Source organism: Marmota monax, unplaced genomic scaffold (genome assembly GCF_021218885.2).
Source record: "Marmota monax isolate L192 unplaced genomic scaffold, Marmota_monax_Labrador192_F-V1.1 WCK01_AAM20220418_F8-fsc00110, whole genome shotgun sequence".
Taxonomy (NCBI): Eukaryota; Metazoa; Chordata; class Mammalia; order Rodentia; family Sciuridae; genus Marmota; species Marmota monax.
Window position 1 is genome coordinate 4,959,326 of NW_026694633.1, and position 12,836 is coordinate 4,972,161.

Genomic DNA, 12,836 nt, shown 5'->3' on the forward strand with positions numbered 1-12,836 from the left:
GGGTGCAGGCACGTGGTCACATAACTATGACACAACGTATTATCTCTTAGTGCCGTGAATGAAGAACTGTGGAACCCCTGGGATGCTGCTTTCTTAAAGCTGTGAACACTCTGCCTGTTGACATTGGCTTTCCCCCATTGAAAATGGTGACACTGAATAGCAGGAAGCTAAAGAAACAGGAAAATATCAACTTGGCTATAACCGGAACAACAAAATATTATACTTTCCCATAAGAAACAGCCATTATAAGAGATGTCTATATGTTGCTATGGGGCAGACATGCTTTCTAAATTCCTTTCCCCCCCAAAAAAAAAAAGAGAGAGAGAGAGAGAGAAAAAAAAAAAAAGAAAAAATCCCTCCAAAACAAGATATAAAAACAAAAGCATTCATTTTAATCAACCTTGTGGACCGGTGGGACCCATTAATGTAAATATTATGTTTCAATCCTATACACTGCAAGACTAGTATGTGGCTTTCAGAAACTAAATTAGTTATGCAAAAGCAGTGTTTATATGCATATGAAATGTCAAATTGGAATGATATGAGTATTTAAAAATTTATGACCAAAGAAGAAATACCATATGTTTGAGATTAAGTGGGGAAGAACATCCACTAAATATACCATTGAGACATCAATTTTTAATAGTATTACTATTTACTTAGGAAATTTAAAAATCATTTTCCATAATTTAAAAATTACAAACTTCAGAAAGTAGACGAACAGGAAACAAAGCACCATTATCAAACAATAATGCTTACGTGGTCACGGTAGCCACCAGGGTTCATGGGCCATAAAAGCAAAGAGAAGCCACACCAGTGGCATAAAGGCAACCAACCAGGCAGGTACATCGAAGGCAGTAGAGAACACTTGCCAGTTAACAGTGGGTAAGAGACAGGCCTGCAGGATGGTCCTGAGTCCTCCTCAGGCTTTCTCAAGTTTACATAGGCTTCCTACAGACACCTCACACTCAGAGAATTTAAAATTTAGCTTTTAGGGTTGGGATGTGGCTTAGTGGTACAGCACTTAGAGGCCCTTGATTTGATCCCCAGCATTGCAAAACAAACAGAATTAACCTTTCAGAATTTGAGTTCTCCCCATTTTTTCTCACCTTTCCTGAACACCATTTGGATAAGACCAACCCCCCACACTTTGACCCTGTACTTCCCCACAGAACATCCTTATTGTTTACCATAAAGTCCAAACCACTGGCTTGGCTCCCAGAGCCCCACATCCTAGCTGCAAACAGGCACTTTGGTTGCAGTCCATCCTGCCTATGCTAACACTAAGGCATCACAGCCTTGTCACCTCATTGTGACTGACAGCCTCTCTAATTCCTGTTCCCTCAACATTTACTGCACCTAGTAATTTCTTCTTTCTTTTTCAAAACTGTTGGCCCATCCTAAATGCTGTCCATTATTCATATTGTGGGGGGCTCCCCAACCAGACCTACCCAATGCTCTTCCTCCTGCCTTTGAATTTGGGCACTGTCTTTGTACTCAATTTGATACATGTGCTGCTTTTTAAGCTCCCTCAGCTCAGGAATTGTGGCTTTTATTTAAATACATCTCAATATGATTATCCAAGTCTCAGCACATAGTAGGCATTCATCAAATATGTATTGACAGAAACCTAAAACAGCGAAGTACTGGGTAAACGCTCTGAGGAGAGGACTTCATGGTACGAGTGAAGATAGCAAGGCATGACTAGGAAGTTTGACTAAATGGAATCTTGAGGGGAAATGGGAAAGCTGCCATTTCACAGAGAAAAACATGGGGAAAGTCACAGCCCATTCAGTAGGTAGAAAGAAATTTGGTACGGCTAGGTGTGAGCCCAGGACCTGATTCCTTCAGTAAGACCTCCATGGGCAGGGCCAGAATCCCATTCACTGAGACACCCTGCCTATTGATTCCTGGGGTACCTGGCTCATAGGAGACCCTCTGTGACTGATTTTTTAAAAGAACATGTGAATAATGACTATCAGGATCTGAATTTCCAATTTTGTGAGAGGAACAAATTTGTCCATCAAAAAGGTGTTGTTGGTAGAATATGTGTCTGAAAAGAGCTGATCAACTTGTATTTCCCTTAGTATCAGCTGCGAAGTTTGACTGTCTGTGGACATCGGTGGAAGGTCTGATATAAAGGCATGCAGAGATGATAGGGGGAGAATGAGTGGGGGAAAAGGGTTCGTTTAGAAGATAGGAAGAAACCAGTGGAGCCTATGAGAAACAGAAACACTATCCCTTCGTTACTCAGTATCCAAATCCACTAGAATGTTCAATGACAGGGGAAAAAAATGAAAGAAAAGATTAAGACAGTTCCAAATAGGAGCGACAAGGTGAGCACTCACTAATCTGAACATGATTGGTAACAAACCCAGATCATTTTAATTTAATTTGGAAGGTCCACTACACAAACATAATCCATTAGCAACATGAATGCAGTCATGATTGATTGAGCTCTCACTGCTCCAATTATTCACTTTGTATAACAAAAAGATATCCTCACTGCTCACACAGAATCTGCAGGAAATGTTTCATATTATTACTGTGAACTGAGCCCAAATTGGAAACAAAATCCCATTGATTTTTACTATCCTCCTCTATACCAGCTTGGCCCCATCTGACTGAAACGTTCTCCAAATTCCTTTGTCCTCTGCTTAATGACAGATAATGAAGTAAATAAAGGCTGTGTTTCATTTCATCATCAATTATTCACCGATGAAGTTTTATTACAATTTTTGACCTATTAAATTAACTGGTCATAACTAACCAACATAAATTAGAGCTTCTAGTATGATCTGGGCTATGAATTAGGCTAAAATATTTATACACTCAAAAGTAATTTAAAAACAGACCCAAATGAACTGGAAAACAGAAACCTGTTTTAGATTGAACTCTACGGTAAAACGTTGTAAATATACAGGAAGGGCTTTGAAAAAGACAAGAGAATTCAGAGGCAACACACATTTTAAAAATTATATCAGCATTTGTTAAGAAAATACATACTGCTTTTCGTTTAAGAATGCAGTCCAACCTCCAACGATTTCCTTCCACCACTGGGCGTTTCAGGAAGATTTCTGGACTCAACCTGAAATCATAAAACCAAGACTTCAAGTCACTAAAACAAAATATACAGTTTTGATCATGTCAAAAAAATCAAAGGCAGTTTTAGACCAGATGCTATCACCATATTCTACTGTGGTGGGTCCATGAGTAACGTCATAGGAAATAGAAACCATATATCAATCACTGAGGATGTAGCTCAATGGTAGGACCCATGCTTAGCTTATGTGAAGCCCTGGGTTCAATCTCCAGTTCGTACCTAGCCCTCCCAAAACAAACAAACAAACAAAAAACCCCACAACTCTATGTCCATTTCTCTCTCACACACACATACACTTATATACATGCAGATCCTGTCGAATGCTCACCCTTCAGTCATTCTCCACTCTCCCCCCTCCTTGCTGTCAGCGCCTGCATCCCACTACAGCATCTGAACATCCTAAATACTACCTTTCTCAGATTCCTGTGTAGCTACAGCATGCTGTGACATGATCCTGGATGATGAGATATACATGAGTAGGTGCCTGGGGTTAATGAGAATGCTTTTCCTCTTTTTTTTTTTTTGAGACATGTAGGCATGTGCATACACAGAGAAAGTCCTGCCCGCCCCCTCCAGTTTTAGGATGGGCTTTATATGGAGGCAAGCGCTCACAGTGGTGCAACCATACTGAAATTCTAATGGGAAGATCGGAACCCTCCTTCAGCCCTCGATTGCCCAACTTTAGATTTCTCATTAAATAAGAGGAATAAACCCTCAGTGTTGAAGCCTTCTTTAACTGAGCATTCGGTTACCTCAAGCCAAAAGCAGACTGATACACATGCACACTGACTTCTTCTGCCAGCAGCAGCATCCATGGAAGTCAGAGGCTGTCTGATCATGGATGGAGGAAGGTGTGCCGATCTGTGAAATTCTCCCAGTGCAAGGGTGGGCCTCTCTCTGGGCTCCTCTCCCTTGGTGTTATCACAAGGCAGCTCAGAATACAGCAGTCATGCTTTCCCCTGGGGTGGGCTTTAAAGTCAGTGTGAACTAAATCTATATTCAATGCCACTCTGTTACAAAGATGAAAAACAAGCAGTCAAAGAGCTCTTCTCTGGAATGCTAGGCCTGGAGGAGTGAGTGGACAGTGCAGAGTATAGCCTCCTAGAATTCTAGACTGGACACTGTCCTGCCAGGGGGTTCCCTAAGCACACCGAAACAACAGGGTTGACGGGAGCCAAAAAGAGAAGAAATCATTTTTCTACTCTATTTCATTGAATGGGAAAAAAAAGTTAAAGCTTCTAAAGGAAACACATTGGATAGCCTAAAAAAGAAAGAGAGGCAGGCATATAGCATAAATACTTAGAGTAGGAAATAAGCTCAAAAGTAGTTTATGTCCAAATAAACAAATAAATGACACACGGCCACTGATAGGAAAAGATCAAAGAATTTAAGAGAGACCTGTTTTAAGTAGAAAAGTGCACTGCTAGTTTACTCTTTGGAGATATTCATTTACTGGAGATATCCAATACCATATACATCCTGTCAATGTTTTTAAGATACACACTAATTATGGTTGGGGACCACTTTCAACAGTATACTCTGTAAATTTTTTACATTACTTATCCCATAAGCATTGTGTACCCAGAATGCAGAGTATTCTACTAGATAGTTTGAAGGATCTTAAGATGGCTCCCAAGAGGCTCTCAGTTTTGAGGAAAATGCATAAAAAGATATAAGGCAAATAATCAGACTATAAACAAAGTGCAAATAATGGCCACATGGCAGGGAGAAAGCAGCTATGATTTACCAGGCATCTTGATATTAGGACCACACATATTTTACTATGCAAGTCAAAATAATAGCATAATATGGCATTTCACTGACCCTTGGACACCAATGACTGTAACATGCATCATTACTATATGTACCACCAAGAAAAAAAATGATGACAATTACAACTATAAGATGGTACAGAGTGTAGAATGCACCCTGACTTCAGAGATGTTAAAATATGCCTTTCAGGCACTGGGATTGTAGCTCCATGGTAGAGCGCTTGCCTAGCACGTGGGAGGCACTGGGTTTGATTCTCAACACCACATAAAAATAAATGAAATAAAGGTTTTGTGTCCATCTACAACTAAAAATATATTTTTAAAAAATGTGCCTTTAAGGGAAAGTACTACTTGGAAGCTTTTATGGCTTTCGATGCTTATACGAGAAAACAAAAGGAATAAAATCAGTGATTCTCTAGAGCTTAAGAAGACAGAACAAGTTACAGTCAAAGTGAAAAGAAGGAAGAAAATAATAAGGGTAAAAGTGAAGATTGATGAAACATAAAAGTGAGAAACCGTAAATTTGATAAAATGAAAAGCTATCTTTGAAATATCACTAAAATTGGGGCTGGGGTTGTGGCTCAGTGGTAGAGTGCTCGCCTAGAATGTGCAAGACCCTGGGTTTGATCCTCAGCACCAAATAAAAATAAGTAAATAAAATCAAGGTGTTGGGTCCAGCTACAACTAAAAAATAAAATTAAAAAAAAAGAAATATCACTAAAATTGGTAAACTTTTAGCAAATTTTCTTAAAAGGAAGAAGCATAAATTAGCAATATGAAATAAATGAGGATGAGAAACCACTACAAGCCCTATAGACATTAAAATAATATTAAATGCTTAATAAGAATATTATAAATAAATTTATGCCAGTATTTATGATAATTTAGATACAATGGACAATTCCTTGAAAAAAATTCTATAATGGTAACAAAAAGAAATTCAAATTAATCCTTTATCTTTAAAAAATTAAATCCATACTTTAAAACTTTCTCACAAGGGAAAATTATAGGTAAATTTTATCAAATAATTAAGGAAGAAATGTCAATCCTACCCAAACTCTTTCAGAAAATAAAGTAGGAGACAATACTAAATCATTTAAAGAGGCCAGCATTAAATATGACCATAACAATGAAAATTTTTACCAAAAATTCAGCAGCTTATAAAAATGATAGTATCTTAGAACCAATAGGGTTATCCTAAAAACACAAGACAGCTTCAATAAATTTTGTAGGAAAAAAAATCTGACAAAGTTTAATTTCATTCCCAATGAAAACTCTTTACAAATTATAACTAGAAATGAACTTGCTCAGTAAAGGGCCATTATAAAAAATATATATCTCGGGACTGGGATTGTGGCTCAGCAATAGAGCACTTGCCTCACATGTGTGAGTCACTGGGTTCGATCCTCACACCACATAAAAATAAATAAACAAAATAATTGTTTAAAAAAAAAATATATATATATATAATGAAAAGCTTTTAAAATTTTTTTTTATATATATATATATATATATATATATATATATATATATATATATATATATAAACAAACACAGTTATAAAAGACTGAATGTTTTCTCCTAACACTGGGAACAAGGTATGGAGATCCACCTTTCCATTTCTAGTCAACATTCTATTGGTGATTTTAGCCAATGCAATAAGGCAGGAGAATAAAACACAAGACATATGAATTTAAAAGGCAGGAGGCTAATCATCTTGATTTGTAGGTCACATGATCATGTATGGAGAAAAATGCTAAGGAATCTACAAAAAGTTTGCTAGCGGTAATAAGTGAATTTAGATAGAAAGTTAATACCCCAAAATCAGTTGAATTTCTAGTTCTTTATGCTCAGTGAATAATTGAAAATGAATTTTCATGCCATTTACAATAACACCAAAAATATGAAGTACTTAGTGACAAATTTAACAAAATATACATAAGACCTATACATAGAAAAGTACAAAATAGTGCTGAGAAAAATTATATTAAATCTAAATAAATGGAGAACTATGTAGTGTTCATGAATTGAAGGACTCAATATTAAAAAAGAAAAACAGAATTTGAAGTACCATGTAACCAGTGATACATTTACTATTTTTTCCCTTTGGTCTCCTTGGTCTGGAGAAAAATCTGGAAATGGGATTGACACTGAGAGAACATAGAAGTCCTCTAGTTCAGGTTTGACAAGAAAGAAATGGGTTTTCTGCAGCATCAGGAATTGTAGCAGAGAGCCCACAGGCAGCTGGGTGTGGTGGTACACGCCTACAATCCTAGTTACTCAGAATCTGAGGCAATAGGATTGCAAGTTCAAGACCTACCTAAGGCAACTTTGCAAGGTCCTATCTCAAAACAAAAATAAAAAGGACTGGGAATACAGCTTAGAGTACCTCTGTGTTCAATCCCTGGTACTGGGAAGAAGAAAGAAAGTAAAGGAAAGAAAAGAGAGAAAAGAGAGAGCCCACAGGCACAAAAACTCTGTGTGTGGAGCTTTTCTTTCCAGTTGGAAGAGCAATGATCCCAAGAGGGTCATGTAAGTTCCCAAGGTGTGGCTCTGCACAGGTGTGCTATCACAAAAATCTTGTGGCAGAACAGGGTAAATAAAAGCTCACCTTTCCAGTTAGAGCACTAAAAAGGGAGGTTGTGAACTAGAAAGTAGTTGAGAGACCATGGAGAAGGAGAGGCTCAGGAAAGCAATCCCATAAAGTTGTTTATAATCCTCTGGCTCAGTCACAAATTGTCCATGTGCATGGATTTAATTTTAAAACAGCATACTGGAATTTGAGAACCAAAATAAGAAACAGATCAACACTCAGACTGGCCACTTGGTGGCACATATATGGAAACACCTAAACAGCGCTATAAAAGTTTTAAAAACAAAACTGACATAAAACCACAACCCCCCAGACATTGCTGGTGGTGCAAGCAATCTGGAAAGCACTATGGAAATTCCTTAGAAAACTTGGAATGGAACCACCATTTGACCCAGCTATCCCATTCCTTCGTCTATACCCTAAGGACTTAAAATCAGCATACTATAGCTGATAACACAGCTATGTCAATGTTTATAGTAGCTCAATTCATAGTAGTTAAACTGTGAAACCAACCTAGATTCCCTTCAATAGATGAATGGATAAAGAAACTATGATATATATATACACACATACATACACACACACACACACACAATGGAATATTACTCAGCAATAAAAGAAAATAAAATTATGGCATTTGCAGGTAAATGGATGGAAGTGGAGAATATCATGCTAAGCGAAGCAAGCCAATCCCCCAAAAACCAAAGGCCAAATGTTCTCTCTGATAAGTGGATGCTGATCCATAATGGCGGGGGGTGTGGGGAAAAAAATGGAGAAACTTTGATTGGGCAAAGGGGAGGAGAGAAGGGTAGGGGGTGTGGGGGCAGAAAAGATGGTGGAATGAGATGGACATCATTATCCTAGGTTCATGTATGACTGCACATATGGTGCAATGCTACATCATGCACAATCAGAGAAATAAAAAGTTGTACTGCAATTGTGTACAATGAATCAAAATGTATTCTGCTGTCATATATATATATAAAATTTAGATTTTTTTAAAAAAAAACCGTACCCATGGAAGTCTGGTTAGAATTTTCTGTCTAAATCAAAATGAGTCAACCACTTACTAAAATAGAAATTACCACACTCCCCATAAGATTTTAAAAAGCTCATTGTCTTATAATATTAAACTTTTCTAAAATATAATAAAAAGTATTGGGCACACAAAGAACCAGAAAATTCTCAACTATCATGGAAAAAATAACCAACAGATATCAACAGGAAAATGACATGGAGGTTGGTATTATCTAGTTTAATCCCTTCTCAGGTATTATAAAAATACTGCAATAAGTAAGGTTGAGCACTCTTAAAACGAAGAGAAAGGAAGAAAGTTTCCTCAAAGAAATTGAAGATATAAACTGAACCAAAGAGAAACTTTCAAAATGAAAAATACAATTTCCACAAAAACATGAAAAAAAAAAAAAAAAGCAAACCTCATTGGATAGGCTCCGTACCAGAATGAAGATAACAGAGGAATGAAGCAGTAAACCCGAAGATAGCTAAAAATAAATAATCTAATCTGAACAAGAGAGAAAAGATTGGGGAAAAAAAGAAACAGAGATTCACAACCGTGAGACATTACCAAAAAAGCACTTTTTGTGTCACTGGAAACATAGAAGAGAAAATTACCAAAGGGGGAAAAAAAAGTCTCAAGAAACAATGGTAAGAATTTCTCAAATGTGGCTAAAGACATACAACTACAGACTCAAGAAGCTCAGAGTTCCCCCAAAAAGGATAAATCCAAATAATATAACCAAACTACTGAAAACTAAAAATAATGGGGAAAATACTGAAAGCACTCACAAGAAAAATTACACATTATTTAGAGGTAAATAACAATTCAAGTGACAAAAAATTCGCATCAGAAACCATGGAGTCCAGAATGAAACTAGAATGTAAAGACTTCCTACTAAGGATGTGGAGAAAAGGGAACATTTACACTGTTCATGGGACTGTAAGTTAGTACAACCACTATGGACATCAGTATGGAGATTCCTCAGAAGACAAGACATGGAACCATCAAATGTCCCAGCTACACCACTCCTTGGTATTTAACCTAAAGAATTGAAATCATCATACTATAGTGATACATGCATGTCCATGTTTATAGCAGCACAATTTACAATAGCCAAACTATGGAACCAGCCTACGTTTCTATCAATAGATGAATGGATAAAGAAAATGTGGCATACAGACCCAATGGAATTTTATTCGGTCATAAAGAAACAAAATTATGTCATTTGCAGGAAAGTAGATAACTTGAGATCATTAGGTGAAGTGAAATAAGCCAAACTCAGAAGGTCAAGGGTCATATGTTTTCTCTCATATGTGAAAGCTAGAGAGGAAAAAGGAAAAGAAAGGTGAGGGAGTGGGGATCTCATGAAAATCAAAGGGAGATCAGTAGAGGAAAGGGACTATGGGGCAGGAAGAGGGGAGGAAGGGGGGACGTGCTGGGGGCAACACTGGCTAAATAATAGTTATATTGTGTACATGTACAAACATGTAAAAACAAATCCAATCATGTACAACTATAATATGCCAATAAAAAAAGTGAAAAGAAAAAAATATGAATACTGATAATGAGATAATATAAAAACATCAAAGCCCAAAACAATTTTTTAAAACACACACACACACACACACACAATTCTACTTCTACTGGCTAAGAAGACAAGCAAACTAACTTTAAAAAGAGGAAAAACAATCCGGCTTTGATTCTCAGTACTATAGAAAAACAAAGAAAAAAGAAGAAGTAAAAGAAAAAGATTTGAACACAGATTTCCAAAAAAGTTTAACAAATATCCAAAAGTCACCATGTCCACCATGAAAAGATGTTGCTGATATAAATTACGACCCCAGTGAAATATTATTGCATACTCTTTGGAATAATGACTGACAATAGCAAGAATTTTCTTCACATTTTATGAGGTAAGTTACTGTGCAGGTTTTATTTCAAAGGGTATGTTGTAATAAGATGTTACCCTAGTACAGTTATGAAAAAGAAGTAACACCCTGATTCATTCTCTTGTTGAAAGAGAAAGCAGTCAGTGTCCCATCTCTTTAGATGTTTAAATGAGTATCTATATTTTAGTGTTGAGAACATTCAGAAAAAATATTGCTTTTTGCATAAAGCATGAAAATATGAGTTTAATGGAAAAATTATTTTCACTCTCTCATCCTTGCCAAACTCTATAAAATATTTTTTAAAAGACTATAGCACTACATTAAACTTGAATGTATTCTGTAAGTGTTTAGGAAATAGCCAACCAAAGAAAACTTGTAAGTGTGAAACTCTTCTGATCATTGAAAAGACAAAATTTACCAAGGACATAAAGACTAGGGTTAGGCTCCTCTGCAGACAAGGGCATAATGACCATCACCTGCTTTATCCATTGACTCTAGATAGACAATTCTCAACCAAGAGAACACCCCCAACCCCATGCACACCCCCTCCTGCCTCAACCAGGAGACATTTGGCACTGTCTCAAGACATCTTGGTTGTCACAACTGGGAGCTTGCTACTGGCATTTAGTAGGTAGAATGCAGGGATGCTGCTAAACATCCTACTATGCATAGGATGGCCCCACAACAAAGAATTATGTAGCCAAAATGTTAATAGTGCCAAGTCTGGGAAAGCAGGCCCTAGGATTACAGATTTTCACATAACTGTAGTAAAATATTGTAAATGGCTCCATTCCTATTACTTTCCTGTCCCCAAAATCTAGAATAAATTGTGATGACATGTTCACACATCTTATCTAAGGTACCCTTTGGAAGGAAATAAACTAGAGATAACGGAGGGGCATTTCAGGCAACTAAGTTCTTAAAAGGAAAACATATTCTAGAGATTTTCCTTTCCACAGGAGCCAATGTGGGAACCTGTGATGGGTTTTAACGGTCCAGGGAAACTGGTAATTGTAACTGAAGTCAAGACTACAAAGCCTATACCAACTCCAAGAGTAAAATTTCCCAAGTTCTAATGATTTTTCGATATGAGACTTCTAGTGGCTTTAATAAGCATTATCCCTCTCATGGACATTTTTAAAGAGGGTCAGAAAGTCACTTCTCAGAGGAGGACATACAATCAATCAATAAGTACATGAAAAAATGCTCACCATCTCTAGCAGTCAGAGACATGAAAATCAAAACCACCCTAAGATACCATCTCACTCCAGTAAGATTGGCAGCCATTATGAAGTCAAACAACAACAAGTACTGTCGAGGATGTGGGGAAAAGGGTACACTTGTACATTGCTGGTGGGACTGCAAATTAGTGCAGCCAATTTGGAAAGCAGTATGGAGATTTCTTGGAAAGCTGGGAATGGAACCACCATTTGACCCAGCTATTCCCCTTCTAGGTCTATTCCCTAAAGACCTAAAAAGAGCATGCTACAGGGACACTGCTACATCGATGTTCATAGCAGCACAATTCACAATAGCAAGACTGTGGAACCAACCTAGATGCCCTTCAATAGACGAATGGATAAAAAAAATGTGGCAGTTATACACAATGGAGTATTACTCTGCATTAAAAAATGACAGAATCATAGAATTTGCAGGGAAATGGATGGCATTAGAACAGATTATGTTAAGTGAAGCTAGCCAATCCCTAAAAAACAAATGCCAAATGTTTTCTTTGATATAAGGACAGTAACTAAGAACAGAGTTGGGAGGAAGAGCATGTGAAGAAGATTAACATTAAACAGGGGTGAGAGGTGGGAGGGAAAAGGAAAGAGAAGGGAAATTGTATGGAAATGGAAGGAGACCCTCAGGGTTATACAAAATTACATACAAGAGGAAGTGAGGGGAAAGGGGGAAAAAAAACAAGGGGGAGAAATGAATTACAGTAGATGGGGTAGAGAGAGAAGATGGGAGGGGAGGGGATGGGGGATAGTAGAGGATAGGAAAGGCAGCAGAATACAACAGACACTAGTATAGCAATATGTAAAACAGTGGATGGGTAACCGATGTGATGCTGAAATCTGTATATGGGGTAAAAATGGGAGTTCATAACCCACTTGAATCAAAGTGTGAAATATGATTTGTCAAGAACTATGTAATGTTTTGAACAACCAACAATAAAAATTTAAAAAAAAAGAGGGTCAGAAAGTAGAGAACTGATTAAACTTCCAGAAGAGCTGGCCAGGCCATGTCATTACAGTGGACAGTCCAACCCTAATGGAGTAAATAGAATGATTTCAACACAAAGGAACAATCCAAAAGAAATATGGACCTGGTGACAGATACACTAAGATAAGTGAAGAAAACTGGTTCCCATTACCTCTACAACCATATTTGCACTGCACTGATTATTTGCATATAATCTTTGCTAGAATGATTATTTGGGCATCTGCTTCCAAATGGA

General features: G+C 37.2%; 1 protein-coding gene across 5 annotated transcripts in view; it reads right to left on the reverse strand.

The window, feature by feature from the left end:
* Positions 1–12,836, reverse strand: part of Pld1 (phospholipase D1) — a 213,554-nt gene that overhangs the window by 94,745 nt on the left and 105,973 nt on the right. For all 5 annotated transcript variants that reach the window (XM_046422926.2, XM_058572275.1, XM_058572277.1 and 2 more), the window contains one exon: positions 3,007–3,088. In XM_046422926.2, coding sequence (XP_046278882.1) covers positions 3,007–3,088 — 82 coding nt within the window. The remainder of the gene's footprint in view (positions 1–3,006; positions 3,089–12,836) is intronic.